General features: G+C 41.3%; 2 protein-coding genes across 2 annotated transcripts in view; both read left to right on the forward strand.

The window, feature by feature from the left end:
- The first annotated feature begins 1,982 nt into the window (after window positions 1-1,982).
- On the forward strand, window positions 1,983-15,952 carry LOC129170954 (ras-related protein Rab-37-like). Its single transcript, XM_054759134.1, has 9 exons — window positions 1,983-2,490; window positions 5,360-5,470; window positions 9,180-9,221; window positions 10,671-10,737; window positions 10,933-10,985; window positions 11,212-11,277; window positions 11,889-11,945; window positions 13,156-13,232; window positions 13,952-15,952. Exons 1-9 carry the CDS (start codon window positions 2,380-2,382, stop codon window positions 14,055-14,057), a joined length of 690 nt encoding a protein of 229 aa, XP_054615109.1. The 5' UTR covers window positions 1,983-2,379; the 3' UTR covers window positions 14,058-15,952.
- Window positions 15,953-16,109: 157 nt separating this feature from the next.
- The window catches only part of nherf1b (NHERF family PDZ scaffold protein 1b), a 29,091-nt gene continuing 19,249 nt past the window's right edge, over window positions 16,110-25,951 (forward strand). The window contains exon 1 of the mRNA XM_054759132.1: window positions 16,110-16,942. Coding sequence (XP_054615107.1) covers window positions 16,382-16,942 — 561 coding nt within the window. The 5' untranslated portion in view covers window positions 16,110-16,381. The remainder of the gene's footprint in view (window positions 16,943-25,951) is intronic.

A 25,951-nucleotide genomic window follows, 5' to 3' on the forward strand; every position in this document is an offset into this window, starting at 1 on the left:
AAAGGCAGCGTGCTAGCATGAATTAACGTGAGGTTGTGCACCAACACACACACAATAATGTCATCAAAACCTACCTTTAAGCATTCCCGCATCGTATCAGCATTTGAGACCAAACATGAGGTGAAAGAAAAACGGTAAAAATACAGTATAGTAGTCTATCTGTGTAGCGTGGGAGAAAGTTAGCACACGCACAATGGCGCGTTCAAGGACCGTCGGATAAATATACATGCAAAAACGATGGGATTTGTAACTGCATATTATTTTTTAAAATAAAATAATGACGCATATTTCCAAAATTGGTATGCATTTAAACAACCTTTGATGTTGTTATTTACACATACATTTGGCCCGGTTGAGGAGCCCTGCTATACAGTTCATCCTCGCTTTTTGCAGGGGTTACGTTCCAGGTCCACCCGTGAATGGTGAACAGCAGCAAGTAATTGATACACCCATAAAAATGGCAATTTTGAACCTAACACACACCAATAGGAGGCCATCAAACCAAACGCCTCCCTCTCTCACGGTGCAACCAAAAATACAACAAAGCACCATACTGGTAACACGGGTATCAAACACTCACACAAGAATATACAGTAATCTCTCGACACTTTGAGCTTTGAATTTTGTGTCTTAAATATGCAGATTTTACATATTTTTCACCAAAGTTAAGCATTTTCAGGCATAAAAACGGCTAAATTAACAAAAATACAAACGTAAGGCATTTAGAAGATGCATTCAAAGACATTGTGATGATATGTAGTAGTTTACTTTGGCCACTAGATGTCAGTAATGTTATTGACATGTTCTGTGGAAATACACAAACACAAAACAGGCTTTTTTTCAGGGTGGAATGATCTCAACAGGCACAATAATTCCTGATACAGGCTACTGTTGCAGCCGTAACCCACGCCAAGATAAAACTCAACTCCCCGACGTCAGCACACACGGGAAAATGAGTCTTATTTATGTCTCGTATGTTTTATTTTTTCCTCGTTATGTCTAATATATTGGTTTATACGAGTGTAAAGGTGACTATAGGGGTGTTATTTCATGTCCAGAGGGCTCTAATATTGAAAAACATATTTAGGAAGTCGTAAACAGGTTTTCTGTGCTGTACTCTGTGGAAATGAAATGATCACGTTCCGATTTGGAACCAAAGAACCGTGATAAATGTGGGATTGTACATGCACAACAACACTATTTTATACTGATGTATAACCCGCAAGGCATGCTGGGTAACTAAACTGTACACTGACTACTCTTAAGTATGCTCAAGTTTACTTTCTATGGTGTTGTCCCTTGCGATGATATATTATATTAAAATTGCTTGCTGAAATGTGAGGGTGGAGTCACTTTTGGGTCATACTGTAAACACTGTGATGAGATCCAATTCAAAAGCTTCATTTGAAAAAAGAAAATGCTCAGTTTCATTGTCACAGTCAAAAGAAATCATTTTAACCAGTTTACGCCAAGCAAAGACCACACAGAGAGGAGATTCAAACCGGGATCTCCTAACCGCGACGCAGAATTATCAACGTGGCGGCTCAATCAATGCACACTGGACGTCATTTCTGCTTGTGGCCGCAAGGGGGAGACAAACACCACTATAAAGGCTTGCGGGTTTAATTGGAAAATTTTCTCTTGGGTGAAACGATTTGACATGTATGACATGTTAATTAATTTTTGTTGTACTTTAAAATCATCTTTTCAAGACAAAAGCAATTTAGAGACTGACTTTGATGGAATACTAATAATAGATTTAATGATAATACGTTGACAGTTCGTGAATAAAACATGCACTTCGGCGGGGAATGCTGGTGTGTAAATATGTGCATTTAACAACAAAATAAATCTATTTATGCTAGTTTGTGCTGGAGCAACACCTGTAGCGCGAATGACTCAGCGAGCATCTCCTCTGACCCCTGCAGCTGTTTAGTGTACAATAAAAGCCAAGAGGACTAGACGGAATGCACACACACACACACACACACACGCACACAGTGGAAGCTGCCGCGGCGCTCACTTCGTCAATTCACCGTCTGCCCACGCCAGGATGCAAAGCAGAGAAATGTTTCCGCTTGGGTGTGATTTTCTTCTCTCGTGACTGCTGGATGTGTTGGCGCCGCTTTTTTTTAACTTTACATTTTTAACATCCGGAAATGCAACACTAAAGGCTGATTTTGTTTCTCGCCTCCTTTTTTTGTGGTGATAATCATTTTTGTGTCCACGCAGTATGCGAGCAGAGGGGCTGGACGCTTCCGGAGGCTCAGATTGAGATCCCCTCCCCACACACACACACATCCACTGTACACACGCTGTGCACGTTTTTACCGGACTAGAGTGCTTTTTGGCTCCCTGAACGCATCATTTGCCATCGCGATGTCCACCAGGAAGACATCGTTGACGCAAAAGCAGTCTAAAAACGGGACGTCCAAATATGTGTTGGAGCGATGCGCCTCTATTAACGAGTATTATGATATTGCCTTCAAGGTGTGTATTTGTCTGTTTCCCTTTTGTTTGATATTACAGTAGAAAGTGTACACGTGATTATGCATCCTCCTAACCCAAGCGTAAATGTGTTGTTCTTTGTGTTTGGGTGCCATGTGCAGCCACAAAGTTCTCATTGTCTCTTCTAAGAAGTCTGTCCGGAGCTGCAAATCTCCCTTGATGCAAATATTTGCAGAGGGTGTACTTGTTGCACCCTCTCGTTCCCAAAACAGGACGGAACAGACAAGCCTCTTACTGTTAAGATGCACAGACAATAGAGAGAGAAAGTTTAATTGCGCCAACCTAATTAGTGAGGTCAAGTAAAACCTGCAGGATACTTCATTAGGCACACCTGCTAATGAAATCCAATGCAATGGCTGTCTGGAGTCGCAATATGTTGTTTCAGGAACTGTACTGCATCACACTGAAACTGGTTTTAAGATGTCCTTCCTGTATGAGGTAACGGAAATATTAGAAACAAATTTGTATTGGGTTGGTGCAGCTGTACGTAATGTTGTGGCCATACAGTGGATCCCTGCACATTCTCAATTCGGTATTGGCGACCCAGAAAATGTGCAGATTTTTCGTCCTAAAAAAATTCAATAGAATTTCAAAGTTTATTTGTATTTTTTCTCCAAAAATAGGCGTTTTTTTCCCCATAGAAAACACGTCTCATTCACCCGAAGTCAGCAATAATTTATAAACGTAATAATACAGCATATATGCACTCTTTACATGTTTTTGCCTTTATGCTTCACTGATAATGTTTTTTCACCAAGCGTTGAGATGTCAGACTTTGTTTGGCGGTATTTGAACGCACCACAGTTGCGTGCCGCTAAGTAAAACTTAAATGTAATTCTCTCGGGCGCTGCCACAGGTTAATAAATCATCTGTTCATCGACCATTTTACTTTATCATTCATTTGTGGTGAGTCCCTACACATTTTAGAATTGTTACATATAAAAATCCAAACATACAAAATACAATTTTTCATGTATTGATCCCTCTACTACTACTACTACTTCTACTTATTTCGGCGATTTTTTTTTTTTGTCCGCTAACTCTTCCCATATTTCTGAACCGATTCAAGCCAATTCAACGTCCAACTGTTCAGCTCATTCAGCACATCTTGGCTATCTAACAGGACTTAAAAAATACACATGTACAGTAATTTTAGATTGTCTGTGACAGTTTTCCCATTGAAAATGAATGGGCAATATATTTGGCGCTCCCTACTGGTTGAAAATAATTTTCCATTACTGTAACATTCCGCTTATTCTACAGGGTGACATGGCTCAGGAGGGTAGGGTGGATGTTTCGTGTAATAATTCAACATGCGGTCGTCCCTCGAGTCGTCCACTCGACATGCAGTCGTAGAGTTACGTGGCTTCAATCCATCATATATTTTTAAAAATATATCAATTAAGAAATCATGCTGTGTTGTGGTTGAATATGGGCTATTATTTGTAAAAAAATATTCAAATTAAATCAAATGTTATGTATTTTTTTGCCTGAATTAAGCGTTTCCAAGCATAAAAATGGAATAAATAAACAAACTAAAATATGAATATAAAACGTTCAGAAGATGCATTCAAAGATGCTATGTATTATTCTACACTGGTCACCAGGTGTTAGTAACGTTACTGTAATGTTCGGTGAGGCACACGAGCGCCAGACTTGACCACCAAAACAACAGGCTTTTATTGCAGGTTTGAATTATCTCACAACAGGCACAATAATGATCCCAATAATTCTAGTCATTAAGATAACACAGACTATTGCTGTGGCCGTAATCCACTCCAGCTAAAACTCAACTCTGAACCCCCGACGTCACTTCTGTCCTCCACATGCCTGCAGCACATTTACAGCAAACACACACGTCACACACACAAGTCATATTTATGTTTTAAATGGCTTATTTTCTCTGATTATGTCTACTTTATTGGGTGATATAAACGTTATGGTGACTATAGGGGTGTTATTTTATGTCTAGAGGACTCTAATGTAAAAAAAACACATTTAGAAGGTCGTAAGCAGGTTTTCTATGTTCCTAACTTCAAAAATATTTGATATATAAATAAGTCAGCAATAAACAAGGGATTACTGTGTTTACACGTTTCAACGATCATTCTCCATTTTTATGTTCCAACATTTCAAATTCTGCCTTTTTTGTCTGCTAACTACTCGCCCATTTCTCACCCGCTTCAAACCATTCCAACATCAAAATGTTCATCTCATTCCGCGCTTGCGGGCTATCGGGACGTTTCGAAACATTCTCACATTTTTCATCATTCAATATTTTCTGTGGCATTTTTCCCATCGAAAATGAATGGATCATTTCAATGTCGCCCCCTATTGGTGGAAGTTCATTTTACATTTAACGCTGCCTGTTCCGTGCACGGTGGCATGGCTGGCCCGACCTGATGGTTGGTGCGTCAACCCTCCGTCGGTGAAAAGACGTCAACACATTTCATTCTACATTTCAGTTCAGCCTCAGCATTTCAGCATTCACACGCAATTCCTGCTGAACTTGCTTCATCCCGTTGAAAATGGATTTAATAAAGTGTGTCAGGCCAATTTAGGGCTTAAAGCTGGAGGTCAGGAAGCGACATTTTTATGGATGTCTCAATTGCGTGCGGATTTTCGCCATTTGCTGGTGCAAAGCGGGGACTGCATTTTGAGAGTCACATGAATTGTGCAACTATCATATCTCCCTTGAAGCTAATCACAGAGTCAGCATCTTTTAGGAAATATTTCTACGTGATTCCCGCAAGCCTCAGTTTCATTTCCTCCACAAATGACTCGTCATTTTTAGCCCTTCACCTGTGCTCCCTCTTACTCCCCTGCTGATGGCGTTTGCTCTAATTAACAGGTGATGCTGCTGGGAGACTCAGCCGTGGGGAAGACGTGCATCTTGCTGCGATTTAAAGACGGGGCCTTCGTGGGAGGCAATTTTATCGCCACCGTGGGAATCGACTTTAGGGTGAGAGAGAGAGAGAGACGCTACAGATTGTTCTTCCGTTTCTTATTTGTCTGTGAAGCAACTGTGCCAATTATCACCTCGTTCCCATCGCCGTGTGACGATGGCGCCGAATGTACAAATCCTCTCAGCCGTCAGTCAAGTTCACAGACCACTTGTGCTGCTAGGAGGCACCGGCTGCTTCCTACATAGATGCTTTCCCGCATCCTTGTCTCCTAACTCATCCCCTCATCGCCTCTATTGTAATGAACGCAAAATAGGCTTTTAAGGGTGATCCGGCTTAACCTTTTGTTTCAAGACAAAACGCTCACACTAATGGCGAGTCAACTACGAGTGGTTTAGGGAGGAAATTGTGCTGCATTAGCGGGAGTGATGCATTGTCTTCCCTGGTTGGCATTTGAGAGACATTACGTCTGATAGATTGAGCTGTGTGGACGCTACCGTTTATTTTTCCAGCACTCAAGAAAAAGCCACAGGTGCCGTGGTCAGAATCCATTCATAAACAGAGTCACCAAAGAAAACGACGCATTCGCTGTCACGCTGTTCATTCATGGCGATGAACAGTCTCCATCGGGCTGCTTGTGGCTGTGAAAGAGAGGCGTTCAAGCTGGAAGGAGTAAGCTGGGAGACAATCAGTTGAGTGCTGAGGTTGTTATTGTGCATGAAAAGGCAGGCAGTGCTGTTGTGGCAGCTTGTAACATGGCTGGTCTATTTTGGGCATGCTTCCTTGTAGCAGTTACTCAGCATGCAGGCTCCTCTCACGTCATAATTGGAGGGAAATAGAAAGCCATGGCAACTAATGCAGGGGTTGAACCATGTCCATTCCACTCAGGTGGATTTTGCCTTCAATGTTTAATGTTTTTCCTTCTCATATTTTAGCATGCGTGTGCTATGCACTTCCTTTATCTGTGCATTGCTCTTTCTGTTGCATGTGAAAGGTTAACAAACCACAATAACCTGACTGTAGAGCAGGGGTGTCAAACTCATCTTCATTGAGGGCCACATCGCAGCTACGGCTGCCCTCAGAGGGCCACTGGTAACTGTCAGTATACAAGTATATGAATCTAAATATGAATATAACCTCATGATATTATTACACAGTTGCCCATGCATTTGATTATTATATTTGTACTAACGAATTGATGGATAACTTGCTTTGAAATGAGAAGTGAAGTGAGAATGTCATGGCGACAAGCAGACATTCAGGTATTTATTTTGGAAAAATGCGTGGAATATCTTGCTGCACGATTAGACAATACTGACGTTTAGAAGGACCGCATGCAGTACCGTTTTTCTGTCACAATGACGGATCAAATACGTTTAGAAGGACAAAGGTGAAGTGCATTATTGACATGCATTATTACCGAGGTTTCGTGGGCCACATAAAATGATATGGCGGGCCACAGCTGGCCCCCGGGCCTTGTGTTTGACACAGGAAAAGACTTTCGAAATGTGTTTTTGTATGTCGTGCACACATTTGTATTGCAGACTTGCGGATCAAACCAGGGAGGGAGATGGGTGTTGGGCAGCTGTGGGCCGTGAGCTAAAAGCCCGGGCTTTCATCTCGGCATTTTAGTGTGTTAGGGAGTCAGGTTTACTTGTACGGCTGTGCCTCGCTGCTGTGCCCCTGCGCACACCCAGGGATCGAACCGGGGTTCACAGATGGGAGTCGAACAGCGTTGGCCGACGGGGATAAAAGCCCGAGCTTTAAACTGTCAGGGAGTTTGGTTTACCAGCACAGCCATCCTTGCTGGCATCGGCCACACCAGTACTGCTCTAGTACTTACAGCAGTATTTTCATTTCTTTTAAATAGTGGAACCTAACGAGCTAAAAGCCCGAGCTTTCAACTTGTCGTCCAGTGTGGCTTTTTAAAAAAGTGTATTTATTTATTTACATTTTTGTATTTTCAATTTGTGTTTTTTCCAGCAGGACTCTTAAGGCGTTCGGGAATGAGGTTTCCCAGTAAAGTCAACAAGAGGGTAGCATTAATAATAAAAGATCATGCACACAAGCAAAGGAGCCGCGTTTAGTCATGTGTAAAGAGACTCCCCTCCCCAGCACAATAATCCTCCCTCTCTGTTTCTCATCACAACCGTATCATCAGAGTTCAGTCAGTGTATAATGTATTGCTTCTGCATGTTAACAGAGGCTAACTTCTTGTTACACTTGCAATAGTCACTTTGTGACACCTTATGCTGTGTGTACGTCACGTGTCACCAACGGGTGAGTAGTTTTATTTATTTGATTTGATTTTTTTTATCACAACGCGGTTACTGTATTTTCCGGATATAAGTTGTTGCGGAATATCAGTCAAAAAATGCTTCAAGTGGGGGGGGGGAAACGTACATAAGTTGCACTGGGCTGTAAGTCGCATATATTTAGAAATGTATTTCACTAAATCCAAGTCCGAGAACAAGCATGTCATCTAGAAAGGCAAGTTATTTAGCATAAAGAACACACCTGGGAGGCTAAATAGGCTAAATGAACATAACAAGCCAGCAAGTCCAACAAGCATGTTTCCAGTGAGCAAGTTCACCAAGCTCCCAATCTCTTTCGACATCACTGAATCCTTTGGATACTCGCTAGCCTAGAGCGCCCTCTTTCTGCTGTCGATGCTAATGTTCACTCCTTGATTCATGACATTTAATGTAAGTCGCACCTAACTATAAGTCGCAGGACTCGCCAAACTGGAAAATACGGTACTTTGTTGTTGTTTTTTACGCTTCTAACGGTTAAGAATGTTAAAGAGTCTAATGATGAAGCTGACCCGCCTTTAGCAATCTCCACTTCCTTGTGTGCCGAGTTTATGTCACATGTCATCACAGGGTGTGTAGTTTTATTTTAGTTTCGTTTACTTCCCTGATAATGTCAATCCAAACCCCGCATTACTATCTATGCCAGGGGTCACCAACGTGGTGCTCGCGGGCACCAGGTAGCCCCCCACGACCACATGAGGCGCCCGCAAGCCTGCTTTTCATTCAGGTTTCCAGTTAATAATGAAAGAACAGTAGAAAGAAATGCATTCTGAAATACTAAATGTGAGTTGTGGACACCAGCATTTTGTTCATGTTCTGGTAAAACAAGCATATTCACTTTGTTTGGGTTTAAAATAAGCTCTGAAAAGAAATGTTACAAAAATGAGTAGCTCTTGGCCATTTTCATTTTGTAAAAGTAGCTCTCACAAGGAAAAACGTCGGTGACCCCTGATCTATGCTCATCAATACTGTCTAATCTCATTAGATTGTGCGAGTGTACCTAATCTTGTGGCTGCTTTTATTATCTCCTGCAGTATCGTGGGTCGAATTTTTGTTTTTGGCTTGAATGGTCCAAACTATTTTAGGCCGAACTTTGCTCTGCAGGAAATCAGATTGTGGCCCTGTGAGGGTTGCAGGAAATTAACAGTGGGAGTCAGTTGATATGCTGCCTGTTGTCTTCGCCACATTGTTGTTAGTGTGTGTGTGTATGTGTGTGTGTGTGTGTGTGTGTGTGTGTGTTGCAATTAACGTTCCCTGGCAGCATTTAAAGCCATTCTCAATTGTCTCTTTTCTTTGGCCACATGCAGAACCTTTTGGTGCTTTTTTTAGTCTCCTCTACAGTGCATCATTCATTTCCGTGCTGTGCTGTGCTGTGCTGTGCTGTGCTGTGCTGTGTTAAGCATGCGTAAGGTGCACGTGAGTGCCTCATGGTTCTTCTTCTCGCTTGTCTCTCTAGAATAAGGTGGTAGACGTCGACAACCTGAAAGTCAAACTCCAGGTGAGCGCTTTCTTCTCCTAGAGCAGCACACATGTCCGCCCATACATCCGGCGGATTATGTCAGATCAAACACATCTGCGAGGATTTACAGAGTCCACGCGGGGACACATGCTCTTCTAGCCTCATAACCTGTTTGCTCAACATGAGTGGGAGGTGCCAAAATGAGATTCCTATGCTCTCGCTCCTCGTCCTTGCACATCATGAAATTCAGATTTAGACACCATGATTTGGCCGTAGATAAGAGCTGATCAGATCAGATATGGTGCTGATGTATTTTAGGTTAATACAAACATGACAGTGAAAGTATGCTTATGTTAAGACGGGGTGAAGGACCACATAAAACATGAAAAACTAAATAATGCAAGCGCCACTTTCATATTGTGTAAAGCAACCCATGTACCCATTATTATTATTATCTCCATTTTTGCTGTTTGATGAAAAATTTGGATTTTTTTTTTGCATTTTCTGACTGTTTCAACTTTCTTCTTGTAATTATAATTTTTTTGCCAATCATTTTTGACATTATTCCTGTAATATTCTGACGTTTCCCCCAACCTAAGTTTCCAAAAATTAGGACTTTATTTTTTTTTGTTTCCAATATTACTACAACTAAAAAAAATGGTACTCTATGCTACTAAAATGACATTATTTTGCCTAATATTTGTAGTTTTTCTCATCAAATTCTAACTTTCTGAGTTTTTTTCTTAATATTCTGACCTGATTCTTGTAAAAAAAAAATCCATTTCTGCTGTACTTTAAAAGATTTATTTTCTATTTCAACTTTCTTCTTGTAACATTATTATTACTCCCATAATATTTTGACTTTATTCTTATAAAATTACAGCTGTTTTTTCTCCATTTGTGCTGTTGTTCTTTATTTTTGTTTTCCTGATAGTTCAGCTTTCTTTTTGTAAATTTTCTTCTAGTAATTATGACTTTATTCCCATAATATAAATTTTTCCACAATCTAATTTTCCAAAAATGACAACTTAATTTGTTGTTTTATTTGTTTCTCATAATATTACAACTTTAAAGGAAAAAAAATTATTTAATATTTCAACTTTATGCCAAAAAAAAATAATCGTAAAATTACAACTTTTTACTCATTTTTACTTTATTCTTGTAAAATTGCTGCTCGTTTTTTTCATTTTGGCTGCAGTTGTTTATTTATTTTTTTCTTGTCAAACTATATTTTTAGAATGTGCCACAGGCCAATAAAAAAACAGCAGCGAGCTGCAAATGGCTCCCGGGCCGCACTTTGGACACCCCCGTCTTAAGATATACTTTGGATGATAACAAACATTCAGCGGGCTGATTTAAAGAAGCTGACCTACACACATTTGAGGCATATAATGGCGCATTCCTGTTTTAGTCACGTGCCGTTGGACTAGTTCAGTACGGGGCTTTTGCTGTGTGAGTCGCTGTGTAATTATGTGCTTCGTTGTGTAGATCTGGGATACAGCCGGCCAGGAGAGATTCCGAAGCGTGACACACGCCTACTACAGAGATGCCCAAGGTAACCTTTGCTTTTTTATCTTTTACTTCCTCATACTGTGTGTGTGTGTGTGTGTGTGTGTGTGTGTGTGTGTGTGTGTGTGTGTGTGTGTGTGTGGGAGCAACCTGCCTGAGATGTACTAGACTATTGAGATTGATTATGTAGGAAAGTATTTGTTATTCAACATGTGAACCGCTCCTCTTTTCATTTTGACAGCGTTACTCCTGTTATATGATATCACCAGTAAGCCGTCATTTGACAACATCAGGGTAAGATTTCACACTCTTTGCTATTTGATTTGATACTTCCTGCTCCCTAGGCCCCCTCGGGCAGAATGCCTCTCTTGGTCTATTTACATACAAGAAGGCTTAGGTTCCCCCCTTTCTGCACGGGAAGCAGCACAATGGCACAGCCCAATTTTGGTGCTAGTGCAGTTTTGAGGTATTTGTTTTTAACCCAATCAGATATCAGTGTCTTTTTGTATTTTTTTTTAAGGCTTGGCTCAATGAAATACACGAATTTGCCCAGAAGGATGTGGTCATCATGTTGCTCGGCAACAAGGTAAGCAAAGCTTGTAATAGATGGAAAGATGAGGAGAGTAACTGCTCCCTTGGCACTCTCCGCACATGCATGTGGAAAAACAGCACTTCATTTATATATGGACATAAAGCACAGCCTCATAATCCTGTTTATGACGTCTTCATGGATGTGATTTAAAGCACACAATCAACCCGAGACATTACACATTCAAAACAGCATTTCACAAATTCCTAATCCCCCGCTTCAAGCGTTTCCTCGCATGAAGCCATTTTCCTCTCAACGCCCCTGGTGATGAAAAGTCGCCTTGCTGCCAGCAGCAGTCGTAACTAATCTGTCCAAAGGCTCCCTCTGGTGGTTGTGAGAGGACTCTCTTCTCGGGGGTCATGTCCTGTATGTCAATGAGGCTTATTTGAAGTGAGAGTCTGTGACACCCCTTCACTCGGAGGGAGCTTTGGCTCTGCAACATCCTCTTATCGGGCAGCCTCGCCGCCATGCAGAATGGCTGCCAGATAAGAGGATGAGCCATGTGCACGGGCTTACATTGTAGGCCTTACACTCTAACAAGTAGCACAGTGAATCTGTGACCTGTGATCTCTGGGGAAATTAATTGTTTTCCGTCTGCGGTTTTATAGGCGGACATGGCCGCAGAGAGGGTAGTGAAGACGGAGGATGGGGAGAAGCTGGCAAAGGTAATGTGTGACAAAAGCACTGGAAAACAATCAATTAATTAGTCCATCAGAATCTTAATTCTTCAGCGTAACAAAACCTTGTAGACCAGGGGTGTCCAAAGTGATGCCCGGGGGCCATTTGAGGCCTGCAGCTGTTTTTTTTAGTTGCTCGCAGGACATTTTAAAAATATAATTTAACAAGAAAAATAAAAAAAAAAAAATTGAAGAATCGGAAGATATTTTACAAGAATAAAGTCAAAATATTAAGAGAAAAAAGTTGGAATCTAACAAGAAAAAGTCAAGTCAAATTTTTCAAAAATAATGTAATATAGTGAGGAAAAATAACATCATTTTAATAGCATAAAGTTTAAATATTGAAGAAAAATACATTTAAAAAAGTTTAATATTATGAGAAAGAAACAAAACAACAAATAAAGTAGTAATTTTTGGGAACTTGGGTTGCGGAAAAAGCTATACTGTTATGAGAATAAGGTCAAAATATTATGTGAATAAAGTCATTATTACGAACAGAAAATTTACAACAAGGAAGTTGAAATAATTGGAAAATTTAAAAACTGCAGAAATGGAGAAAACAGCTGTAATTTTACAAGATTCGTGTTAAAATATCAAGAGAAAATGGCCATTCTAACGGGAAAAAAGACGCAAATTTCTGAGAATAAACTCGTAATATTTTAATAGTTTTAGTAGCAGCAGCGAGTTTAAATGTTAAAGAAGAAATGTGTGATATTTTAAAAGTCGTAATATTATGAGAAACAAAACAAAACATATATAATTCATCAAATAATCATATAATATTAGTCATTATCATATTATTCACATTGGTGGGCATTTCTCCTCTCTTACCTTTTTATGATGTTCATTTTCACTTCCACGGTGATGGCTTTCCTTTTCATTGGTGCACTCCTGCTTGGGAGACACAGTGACAATAAGTGATGTTAATGTATTGTTCCGCCGCACACACATTTTAGCCAGGTGCCCGTTCCTCCGCCGCATATTCTGTAACTAGTTCTCCAGGGAGTGTCGTGTTTACGGCCCAAAATGACATTTTTATGGGAACGCATTTGTAACCACAAAACGAGGACCACCGGTGTATTTTTCTGTTGAAAGTCTTGACTTTGGGGCAGTCAAATAATCATTTCCCTCACTGTACTGCATATCATGTATTCTCACGAGTGCTCCATTTGTAATTCCAATTTTTTTTTTATCGTAGGAGTATGGAGTGCCATTTATGGAGACAAGCGCCAAGACAGGAGTTAATGTGGAGCTGGCCTTTCTCGCTATCGCAAAGTAAGGCGGAACGCCGTTTTTGCATCAACATCAAACTTCAACACCCACACAGTGTATCGAGAAAAGCAGTTGAGCGGGTGTTTTATCGACATTTAAATGACAGGCGCTATCTGGTGACCATAGCAACCACAGGACATCAGAGCGTGTCAATAAACAGCCAAGATGGCAGGTTGGGATGTCAATTCATGCTACCAGCAGGTCCAGCTGCTGACTGTACAGTATGCATGTTGTTGCAGGGGAGCCAGAACTGGTAGCGTGTTTCAGTGTCCACACTTTACTGGGTCATCACAAATAGCATAAGATCATTTTAACACATTAGTTTGTGTTGGCGATGTACAGTATGAACAAGCATCATACTGAATGGGCGAAGCAAGTTGATGATTGGGGTTTTTCTTGGCTAAATAAACAATTTCAATCTGGATTTGGTGGAGGGACAAAATATAAATAAAAGTAGTAGTCCCACCATAATTACAGCACACTCTCAGCACCTGTTTGGGGCTGGTAGTTGTCCAGCAATCTTCTCATTGCTAACGTTGTGCGGCAATGACATGTTGACATCACAGTCCCAGCCCAGATAGCTTGTTTTATCTCTCGCTCCCTACCGCCACACGTCCGCCCCCTCAGTACCTGACTTCACGTCCTGCATGTGTGTGTGTGTGTGTGTGTGTGTGTGTGTGTGTGTGTGTGTCTCTCTCTCTTTCTCGCTATCTTTCTACCAGGGAGCTGAAGCACAGAACCACCCAGCAGCCTCATGAGCCCAAGTTCCAGATCCACGACTACATCGAGTCTCAAAAGCACAAGGACGGCTGCTGCAGCCTTGTGTAGCTAAACCTGACATCGAGCTGGGACACACACACACACACACACACACACACACACACACAAGGGGATCAAGTAAGAGGTAGGGAGTGGGGGGGATAAGTGAAGCCAATCCCGACACTAATCCTAAGAAGTGAACGTCGTCCTCTTCTCTGCTGAATGTCGGTGAATCCGAATGCCATCCCTTATCTGTAATGTGAATATCACTCTCTGTAGAAATGTGTTGTGGTCTTTGTGGTGACAGTTGTGATCAAACAAAAAAGCCAGGACTTACACTTTGAAACAGGGACACTACGGCGTGCGCTCGGCTCATGTCCGTTTTCTATGAACAATCAACGTGACTGTTTGTTTCCGTGTGACTTTGAAGAGGCTGTGAACTGAATCACTTTGGGCCTTACAGTCTCCATGTTCACTCCGTGCGCATCCTCAGCCGCACAGTCAGACTGTAGCTCCCATGTTCACACGTGTATTGCTGTTAGAATAAAGCCAATATTTCTAGGGCGCCCGCCCGTCGTGTGTGTGTGTGTGTGTGTGTGTGTGTGTGTGTGTGTCTGTCTGTACGTGCACTTCAGGGCCGCACCGGAACGCCATTCAAACTCTTCTGTTTCCACAGAAGCACCAGAGATGATGAGTTCAATGTCCTGGTTAGAGATTAGACGCTCAGAAACTGTGTTTCTATTCACCATGGATGTTGTCGTGGGGACTGTACCCTTCCAGGCACTGTACTGTGTTGATTTGTACAATATTCATTTTTAAATGTTTGCTTGTTGCATTTGTCCCTTCTTCTTGAGGTGTCGCAGTGATCACAAAGTGCCACGGAAAAGTGCTTTGTTATCATATATATATATATAAAAATATATTTTGTAATGTATGTTGTGCTGTTTTATACAAGTCTGTCTTGTCTGTGTGTGTGGTGTAGTTTCAGGGAGAGCTGTAATGAGGTCAATGAGCCACTGTGTGGCAGCAGTGAGCCTGTTTACATTGTGCAACATAAAAGATCATTCCTTACAGGCCACACTGGTGATGCTGGATTATTTCTATATCTTCATGTGACATCTTGGTTGTGAACAAGTCTGGGGTGTAGTTTGTAAACATGGAACACATCTGTGGTTCACTGTACCAGCCTTCACACCTCCTCCTGTTCTTCCTCCTCCTCATCATCTACTGTATGAGTCAGTGTGCATCGGCTAGCGTTCTCAATCCTTTATCTAATGAGCTGAGCCAGGAGCTGCACAGCTTTAAGCACACATGCTTATGAGTGCAGATTCTCCCGCCGCTTTTCTTTGCCACACAGTTTATTTTTATTTATCAGGTTTTGGACGCAATTGATATATAGCAGTTTTACACCCCTGCAAACTAATAGCATGATCATAACAATACAAATAATCATAGTAACTGGCTGGACAACACAGAGAAAAATGTAAGGATGCAGGGTCTCGCTTATTTTACACCTTTTACTTTGTATTTACTTAATTACATGCTAAAAACATGACAGCAATACACTAAAAGATTATAAAATAAATGTAATTAAAAACAATATATGCAGATAGATTTAGATATGCTAAACTATTAAATAACATATCTCAGCTTTGTGTTACAGGTGACAAAGGAAATAATATATAGTTGTTTTAATGTGAAATGAATTTTAAAAAGCAGCTAGTGGGCACAAATGGTCCCTGGGCCAGATGTTGGACACCCCTGCTCTCTATGCACTTTATCAAGACTTAATTTGTCATTCTTATGGCAATTTCATTTACAATATAAACCTGTAGGTGTCAATCAAAGCTGAGCATTATTTTTAATATTATTCATATTGTGCAGTATAATTATTTGTAGTATTTATTATATATTCATTATTTTGTACTTTGTAAAGACAGAATTCGGATATTTTTATATTTAATATTCCGTATGTATGTATGTCATACAGTAATTTGCAAATAACATAGATATTTGCTGTGATTCAAGTGTACCTAATGAAGTGACTTTCCCATCAGGATTTACGTTGAGGCTTAGGCTACTTTGCATGAAGAGGCCAGCTGGGCTGGTCCCTGATCGCACCTCCCTCTTCCTGAGTGGACTTTCTACCAGCGTTGAGGAGAGTCTGCTGACAGAGGACTGAGTTTTGGACAGGGACCTTCGCTCCGCAACGCATGCAGGTCACACAGAGGACCACAGCCCCATTCAGACTTTGAACCAGTCACGAGTGGAAGTGAGCTCGGCTATTTGTTCGAAGGGCTCGCACTTCTCAGAAGCATCCCACCGGGTCTCTCTTCTCGTCTTTTCCACGGGTATCCAGCAACAGGTTGAGCCGCGGCGGAAAGAAGCCGAACATGCCGAGTAAAAGCGAGTACCTGCGGCCCCGGCTCTGTACGCTGGAGAAAGGCGACAACGGCTATGGCTTCCACCTCCACGGCGAGAAAGGAAAGACGGGCCAGTTCATTCGGCTGGTGGAGCCCGACAGTCCGGCTGAAGCCTCGGGGCTCCTCGCAGGGGACCGGTTGGTGTTCGTCAATGGGGAAGACGTGGAGAACGAGAGCCACCAGCAGGTCGTGGGCCGGATACGAGCCGCCTCGAGCCGGCTGCAGCTCATCGTAGTGGACCCGGACACGGAGCAGCTCCTGAAGAAACACAACATCAAGTGTCTGAAGGAGTACGTCGACGACGGGCTCCCGCTACCTTTCCAGGACGAGGTGGGAGCGCAGGAAGAGGAGCAGCAGGTCGAGAAGGAGGAGGAGGTCAGGGGGACAGAAAACGGGGACGAACGGCGCACCGAGGAGGTCCAGGCGGAGGAGGAGCGAGGTGGGATGTCCGGGGAGAGCACACCGGTACCGGACAGTAACGGAGAGATTCACAGGGGCGTCGAGAGGAAGCTGAGCATCAGTTCAGACAAGGTGAGCTTGTTCAGGAAATACACTCACTAATGGCCACTTCATTAGGTACTTCTACTACAACAACATACTTTTCATTTCCACTGGCAGACAGGTATTCATTCAACAACATGTTTATTATTATGGTTACAACTATAGCAAAATATTAGAAACACAACTCAGTAACACAGTTTATATAGTAGCTGTACACCAGCTATCTAGCTATACATGTAAACAACTCTCACTGTGATACGGGGCAGGTTCTGCACCAATGCAAACTGCAACCACAATAATAGTCATAATAATTATTTTTAAATAACAGGGTTCCATGGTTACAACACTTAACCACTGTTTATTGTGTCTTTATTATGACAATGAGGTTGTGTTGATCAAAATGGGCAATATAGTCCATGTGTACCTAATGTTGTGACCGGGTTGTGTAGCGTTAACACTGAAGCGGGTGCAAGTAGAGGTGGAAAAGTCTCAGGTGACATTTAAGAGTGAACCCTGCAAATGAGATTAAGCGCTGAGGGCGACGTACGGAATAGCTTCTAACATAGTGAGCTTCCCACCCAGCTGCTGTGGGTGGGAAGAGAGGACAAACAACCCGGGTTCAGGTCAGGAAAACAGAACCATCCACTTCCTCCTCTCCAGTATTTACAAATGTATCATTTAAATCTTCATTGAAGCCACGTTATCACAGTGACAACACAGCTGCACTGAAAGAGACACCACTTTGTAGATTCATGTTGTTGTTTGACCACGATGTAAACAAGACAAATATTTTACTTTGAAAACCAATCCTCCATAGCAGGATGCACTTAGTGGCTATTTAATTTCCCTGAAATAAATCCTACTAAATGACTTTAACCTGTGTTTGTACGAGTGCATTCTCCCTCCACAGTGGCCACTTGTTGCTGGGTCTGCTCTTATTTGTCTTGTTCCCACGCTGTGTGTGTGTGAGAGAGAGGTTGTGAACTCAGCACCAGGGTTCATTAAAAAAGCACCAGAGGGAAGCGACTCGGTCCACCGTGGAACATCTGTGTCTCACTCTGCATCTTGTATGTTTACCCCCTAGGCTGTTATGTCTGACCCTCGTACAGCGTGGGCCGTCATGATTCTGGGGGGGTGGACTGTTCCTTTAATACCCTAGTGGCTCAAACTGTATTAATAACCACTTTAACCTGATTCTCACTAAAATATATATTATTCTTCCTTCATCCATGTGCCACCCAAGTGGTAAAAGTCAGTTTTTAGCGTAATCCTCACAATTTTGTCTGTCCTTGCAATTACTGTTTGACTGTGTCACATGCCAGCTAAAGTCATTAAAACAGTAAACCGTTTTTTGCACTGTATTGAAATATGATACTCTGTATGGCTACTGTAACAACGGGTCAACTATTTAATGATCATTTATTGCCCGGTAGGAGTATACATTTTTTGGGAGGGCTGATTCCGATATTAAATAAAAAGTTCTGATAACCGTTACATCGGCCGATAATAGTTTTACACATTTCAATTTAAATAAGACGATATACCTGGGTTTGATGAAATAAAGTTCCAAACACAAAGATATACATTGAAGGAAGAGCATGTGACTACTTTCAAACATCATTCATTTCTAAGAAAAACACCATATTAGCTGCATTTTAATAGTGAAACATAAGTGTAAACATCGGCGTTACTAAAATGGCTATAATCGGTGGAGCCCCAGTAACAATACCTGTCAATCACAGTATACCCATTACCTCCACCAACGAGGTCACTTCTGAATAAGTAGGTGCATAAGTGTGCAAAAATGACCTATTTTCTTCAAAACATCAATTTTAGGTACATTTTTTTTTCTTACAATGGTTAGGTTAATAATACATAATTTCTCACGAAATAATGCATGAATCCTAATGACAAAACTCGTGCATATGCAATTTGTTGGTCATCCAAATTAAGATTAAATGAATGTATGACCAAGCGGATTAGTGTAATTTATGTCTTCAAATTAACAATCAATTTAATTACTGAGCATTATTGTTGTTGTCAAGGCAGAACGTTTGTATCTAACGATCCTGTTGGCTGTCATTAGACTGTGCAGGTGTACCCAACGTTGGGGCCGATGAGTAATTTGTGAACCTACCCACACAACAGCTGGGGGGTGATGAGCGCTGTTCAACAACCACACTTTCTCCATGCCGTCGTTGCAACGCCAACAACCAAAAAACATTTTTGAACATGCAAAGCAGATTAAAAGAAAGAGAAATGCAATAAGAAGTATGTGTGGTATTAGTTAGGCTTGTCACAATTGCATTTTCTTCTCTCCAAATGCTCTTAGACTACATCATTTGTTACTAATGTGCATGTTGTGTTAATGAATTATACACACAGTCAGCTCTGGGGAAGCAGAATTAAGCAGCTTATGCAGGCAGTACTGTAGACTCCTTCATAAATATATTCAAATTACTAAGACAAAACAGTGCCAGTCTAGATTTAAGATTTAATGGAAGTGAGAGAGGTTATGCAACTACTTGACTGCCAGTGCCGAGTAATATCTTTACTACCTGGTAAACAAGCAACAAAACGACCTTTGCACCCAACGTAAACAGTATTTTTGTGCTTGTTTGATGACGGCCGGAGCGGGTCTTTTCATTTTCATCACAAGCTCGTCCCATATTTTTGGACCCTACCTGTGTGTGTCTCACTGCCGCCTACATACATCAGCGTAACCGTGGCAACCATGCAGGATTCTCTTCGGCTTCCGGAGAGGGCGTTGCTCTTCGAACCCTCTTTTGTGTTGCTTTGAAGACGAGGCCGGACAGGCGTCGCAGGGATGTCAGTGTGATGGCTCCACCATCACCGTGTGTGCGTGTGTGTGACATTGGCTGGACCGCAGGGTTCGGGCACAGGAATGCTGGACAGGATGTTGGGCGAAAATTCCAAAACATTGGTGTGGAAAGACGTGATGATGCATGCAACACGGAGACACTACAGTCTCAACAACCTCATCCCTTGACTTCAATTACACTTATACACTTATTCAACCCCTACTGAGGGTTTAGTCCCTAAGTCACTTTGCACATGCTGTGCTTTAATATAAAACCTGCATCATGTTTGCTCCATACATCGGATCATTTGTGCGTTGTGAAAATCGAAGTGTTTCATCTGCAGGCTGTACGGTTCAGCCATCTGCACAGTGCATGGAGTTTAAACACAGGAAGAAGCTGTCTGTAATCGTCGGACAAACAACATAACCCGGCAGTGTTCAAGTGTACAGTCTGCATGTGGGAGAAAATAATGTCTTTTTAAATAGCCGATATGTTATTGCTACAACACCTGCACACTTCAGTTATGTAAAAGTTGTGATTACGCAAAAAGGAATATCAGGAGGCGGTTAGAGGCTGTTTATGATCAATCTTTGCTCTCAGTAATGACACGAAAGTTTAGTACAGTAGATCCCCGCTTCACGTTCCACGCCTACCAGCGAATGGCGAAAATCCATGAGTAATTCATACGCCCATAAAAATGTCTGTTTTTAAAGGGACTGTATGCAACTCGCTTTAAAAATGACCTTAGTTGAAACCAAAAAATATAACAACACTGTCACAGGCATATATTACCAATAGTGGTTTAAAGAAACACATTGGGGGCGCATTTTTATATATAAGTTTCACTTTTGTGTCGAACTACGGCACATTCAAGGACCGCAGCACAAAGTGCGAAATCTCAACGCTTGACAGAAATGAACAAAAATTAACATAATCAGTGAAACATAAGGCTATAGTCTTACATATTTACATGTATATGTTAATTAATATGTACTTTTTTTGTCCTGTCCGACAATTAGGGCAGATAGTATTGTTAATCTAAATGCCCTTACGTGCACAACAGATTTGCTTTGCCAGGGAAAAGTGTGAGATACTCTTCCCCTGTTATACAGAATTTGTTTGACCTCATTTGATGTTCTGCTGCTGTGCAAATTTGGAGCGGCCGGACCGGAGCAGGAGGGGATAGAGAAGAAGAGAAAAGAAAACAGAGGGGGGAGTGCGGGGACAAGAGGGGGACAACACAGAGACAAGAACAACAGCAACAACAGCGATTGCGACAACAATAACAAAACAACAGAACCAACCAGGACTACATCTGCAAATGTCTGTGACGGCCATAAAGGCCATGATGGAGAGGACAAAATAATATCAACAACCACAGTCATAATACTGCATTGAGACAGCCGTACATATTAGTAGTAATAGTAGCAATGACATTATTAACCATAATAGTGAAAGAATGACAATAACTGTAATGCACACAATTGTAGTATAATCATAAAGTATAATCATATTCTTAATTTTCTTAATTTAATAAATAAATCAACATAATTTCACTGTAAAGGATCAATTTCCTCTCTTTCATTGAGTTTGAAGGCGTGTAGTACTGCACTGCATCATCCTGGGAGGTGTTTGTAATATTTTTGCTCTCTTGTATCTGAATACAGTGACCAAAATAGTCAAGTCTTGTCAGAAAATGGCCTTTTGTGCTCTAATATTTTCAATGCGGTTCTATGAGCTGTGTTTTCACATTCACATCTGAGTTTTTCTTTTTCGTTCCCCATGAACAGCGTCTGATGGAATGCGCTCAGAAGCAGCCTTAGGTGATAAGATTTCATGATAATAAAGGGCAATTTTTGATCACAAGCGGTATATTCAGCACACCTGCAGTAATTATTTAAGACAGTATGTCGAGTATTTCTGTCTGCCTGCGACTGCTGCTTTCAATCTCGGCCTTCTGTGGACTGCGGAACATTTCCTGCCATTATTGTTGGTGGACAGTTACCCCTCCTTGTCTTCTTCAGCCTCTCTCTGACCTCTCTCTGAGTAGTTGCTGCTTTTACACGGCCGTTAAACTGTGGCAAAAGGCTAAACGAGATTGGCGTTCACAAAACTCAAAGCTTCATAAAGGCTAACTTATCTTAACTAGATGAAGCAATTCCAGTAGAATTTGTGTGTGAATGCAGAAATGTCGTAGAAATGTACTGAAACCTATTCACCGGCCGAGGATCGAACCAGCAGCCATGAGGTTGGCGTGCGACCACTCCGCGACCTGAGCCATGTCCCCATGCACAGTCGGTGAATACATTTTTGACACATTTCTAGGTTATTTCAACATTCAGTCTACATTTTATTTCATAATTCGCCCACAATTTCTATTGAAATGTCTTCATCTAGTTAGTTCATATGTTTTTCAAATGTGCCTAATGATGCATCGACATTATTACTCACACTATGATACTGTTGAACGGAACAGTTGAAACGCTCTGACTTTTGATATTTGCATTTGGCAGATAGCGGACTGATTGTGTGCCTGAGATAAAGCAGCAAATGCAATGACAACAGTACATATAAAACAATAAAACACAACTGATACGGGTTAAATATTAGGCAGACTCTGAATCAGGGTTCAAAGTAAACAGTCTCGCTGATCGTGTGTTTGTTAGTCTGTGTATCACCGAAGCAGGTATTGTTCACATTCTGGCTCGTGTGTTCTTTGGGTGTGGCCACATGGCTGCGTGTACGTACGTGCGTCTGTGTCTTTCTATATGCTTTCACGTGCGCCTGATAACACTTAGGAGTCACCCTTCCCGTCGCTAGTCTTTGTTGATTGTTCGCTTCCAGGGGAAATGGTCACAGGATGTTATAGCAGTCATTGTCTCGCGGCTGAGAAGATTTGGCCATTTATGAATTTCTCCATGCCTCATTATTGATGAGAAAGCATGTTATATAATAGGATAAGATACACCAAGCAATGGTATATTATTACTATATTTAGAGTACAGTCGTCCCTTGTGAATTGCAGTTAATTGCTTCCAGACCCGACTGTGATAAGTGAATATACCCAAAGTAGGATTCAATATTAATAAATGTAATATTTTCGTAGTTAGAGCATAGACAACCTGTTTATGACTTTCTAATTATGGGTTTTAACATGATTAGAGCCCTGTAGACATGAAATAACACCCCAATAGTCACTTTTACACTCCTATTATTCTTTGTTTACATCACATTGCGCAGGCTACGAGATCACTGCAGGGACATCATAGACGGCCGCCGCTAGCACAGCAAGCTACCGAGCTAACTAGTTACCTTCTCCAATTTACTTATTCTAAAGTTATAAAGTGTTTCAAATGGAGTCGGGAAGAAGGACAAAGAAGCCAAAAACGTACCACTTCCACACAGAATGAGAGGAGAACCTTTTTTTCCACTCGATCTCAGCCACGTCCGTCGTAGCCATGGCATGTTGGCTCAGCTCTGCTGGCTCAGTAGCTAGTCTCCATGCAGTGTGACAAGTAATGTAATCTAACGTCGTGTCTCACAACATTACTGATGCATAGTGACCTGAGTACTACATTTAACTTCTCTCTAATGCTAATAAGTAGATAAGTAAAATAATAGTAAGTAAAAATAATAATAAGTAAAAGTAAAACTGCCACGCGCCCTCACTTTCTCAAAGGAGGGTATCATGCTCTCATGCTTCCGAATGTCACAGTGCATCTTGGAATTCATGTTACCCCCAATGAACTCATACAGCCGTAACACTACAGTACTAAACAATGTCCGACTGCAGGCAAGGCACAATTATCTTAGTCCTCACTTGTGTTGCCAGCTATTTGGACAATAATGACTCATTTTCAATGACTAGTAAGTCTATTCTGCAATTCAAGCTGATTGGCTACAAGTCTCATGTATGAGGGTGCACTTGGCAACATTATACTATCTATGTATCTGTTGCAGCTATCGCCATCTCAGCTGCACACAAGTCAGCTCGAGCAAGGAGGAACCGTATTTGATTACTTGAGTGGGTCTTCAAAGTGGACAAAATCTAACGCTCTTTTAAAACGTCATTCTGACCTGACCGACATCCTCTTTATTATGCGTGCACGTGTGGTCTAAACAAACAGAAAGACACAAAATAAGTGGATAATCTTCTCACTCACTTTGTAACGCTTAATGCGGAAGTACAATTTGCTGCATTTAAGTATGCTTGGAAAGCCCAGAAAATACATTCAAAATACACTTTTATTTATTTATTTATTCATTCATTCATTCCAGTCCATGTTATTTTTCTGGTAACGACAGTAAAACTGTAAAAATGGGCTTATTTCAGACATAGTTGCAAATGGTGATTACTCATGATTAATTAATTCAAAAAATTTGTCTGATAAAAATTTTAAAAATTCAATTTTAAATCATTTGACATCTCTAATATAATCCTACCCTGTCATTTATCTTTCTGTTAATAAAATACGGTGAAATTGGCACTTGGTTGCAAATGGTGATTAATCATGATTAATTCATGTGAAAACTGTGATTACTTTGATTAAATATGTGTATCATTTGACAGCCCTGTTTTTTTGTAATAATGGTACCTTACCATATATCTTTTAGATAAATATAATAATGATAGCACAAGACAGAAAAAGTTGCACAACGTACTTTGGCCATTTTCTTGGTGCGAAATGAAACATTTCCACATATTTCAATGAGTGCCCTATCAGTAGTTAAACATACACCTTCCAACCTCATTCTGCACAGTGATGCTTAAAGTTCCAAGTCAAGAGAAGAAGGTACAACTATGCTCCTTGACCAAAGTCACATTCATATGCAGTATTTAATATTTAATTGTTAAAGCTTGTCAGGGCCAGATTCCCTCTGTGAAGGAGGCACTATGTGCTTTGGCTGCCAGCAGCAACCACTAAATGACTCAGAACCATGATGTCTGCTTGTCTATGTCCATTGGGGACCAAGGGGGAAAAAATGAATGAAAAACATCAAATAGTGCGGCATAAAAGTGCCAAGCTAGGCTTTTTAATATCAGTACATGTTCACATAAACGGCGCTTTTCGAAGAATATGACATATGACTCAGCGTGCTGTGCACAAAAGGACGTTCATGTTTGCATGAAATAATCAAGACAAACACTTGCTCACAATTTGTCACAAATGCAAATCATAACTCTCCGTGTCGATAATACGTCTCAGTGACGCCCGTCCACACAACAGCCTCACTGTGCTGCCATGAGTCCAAGGTCGCCGTGAAACCTGGGCTTTGTGTCGATATGTATGAATGTGTGCGTGTGTGCGTGTGTGTGAGAAAGAGCGAGGCGGGGCTGTTTATGGTGATAGTGATTTGGTCTCTACTGGACTGAGAGTCCACAATGCCACATTCCATTCTGCTAAAGGTTCACCACCCCGGCTGGACAATAAGCGGGAGGGCCGCGCCCTGCCGCGGGTGGAGGGGGAAATGACTCGCCGCTCACCCTGAAATAGACTCACCCCTTCTTGTCCTCAGCTCTTCCCACCATACATCAGAACCTGCCCTACAGTCCACACGCGCAATAGAATGGATGGAACGAATGGCAGACAGTGTGGCTGTGTGAATGTGCGTCCTGGCTTTCAGCTTGACGGCTAGCGCTCTCGGCTCTCATCCTACAGACTTTGGTTCGAGCCCACGGCACATCTTTGCTGCACGCTGGAGCCTTCCAGCAGTTATGTTCACCTCGCTTACCAGTTGCTCTGGTTAATGAATCTAATATCATTAATGATCATTTAGCCACTCCTTTAGCATTACATGTTGTTCTAATCAGTCTTCTTTCTCAGATCATTAATCTATCAATTCTTATCTTTCTTGGTCATGCTGTTGTTGATGACAGTTATTGGTGGCCTGTGTGCTACCAATCCATTTGAGGTGACTCACAAACACTCTTAGATATTAGATTAGCGTATCTAATAACATACTAATAAGAGCTGCATATATCGCCTTTACAGATATAGTGCTCAGTTTTGAGGGATCATCGAGGGATTCATTTTTGTCCTCTTGTGTAGTTACGCAAGATGACTAGCCTGTTAGAAACACCTCACCAGTTTTACGTCCCTGCTAACATCTGAAAATAAACATGCTCTGACAAGACTGGACTTTTAAAAAAATGGTAGATTTTTTTTCTTTGTTTAAACTCTATGCTATTAAAATGAAATGATTTTTCCTTATATTA

Source organism: Dunckerocampus dactyliophorus, chromosome 18 (genome assembly GCF_027744805.1).
Source record: "Dunckerocampus dactyliophorus isolate RoL2022-P2 chromosome 18, RoL_Ddac_1.1, whole genome shotgun sequence".
In the NCBI taxonomy this organism is placed as follows: Eukaryota; Metazoa; Chordata; class Actinopteri; order Syngnathiformes; family Syngnathidae; genus Dunckerocampus; species Dunckerocampus dactyliophorus.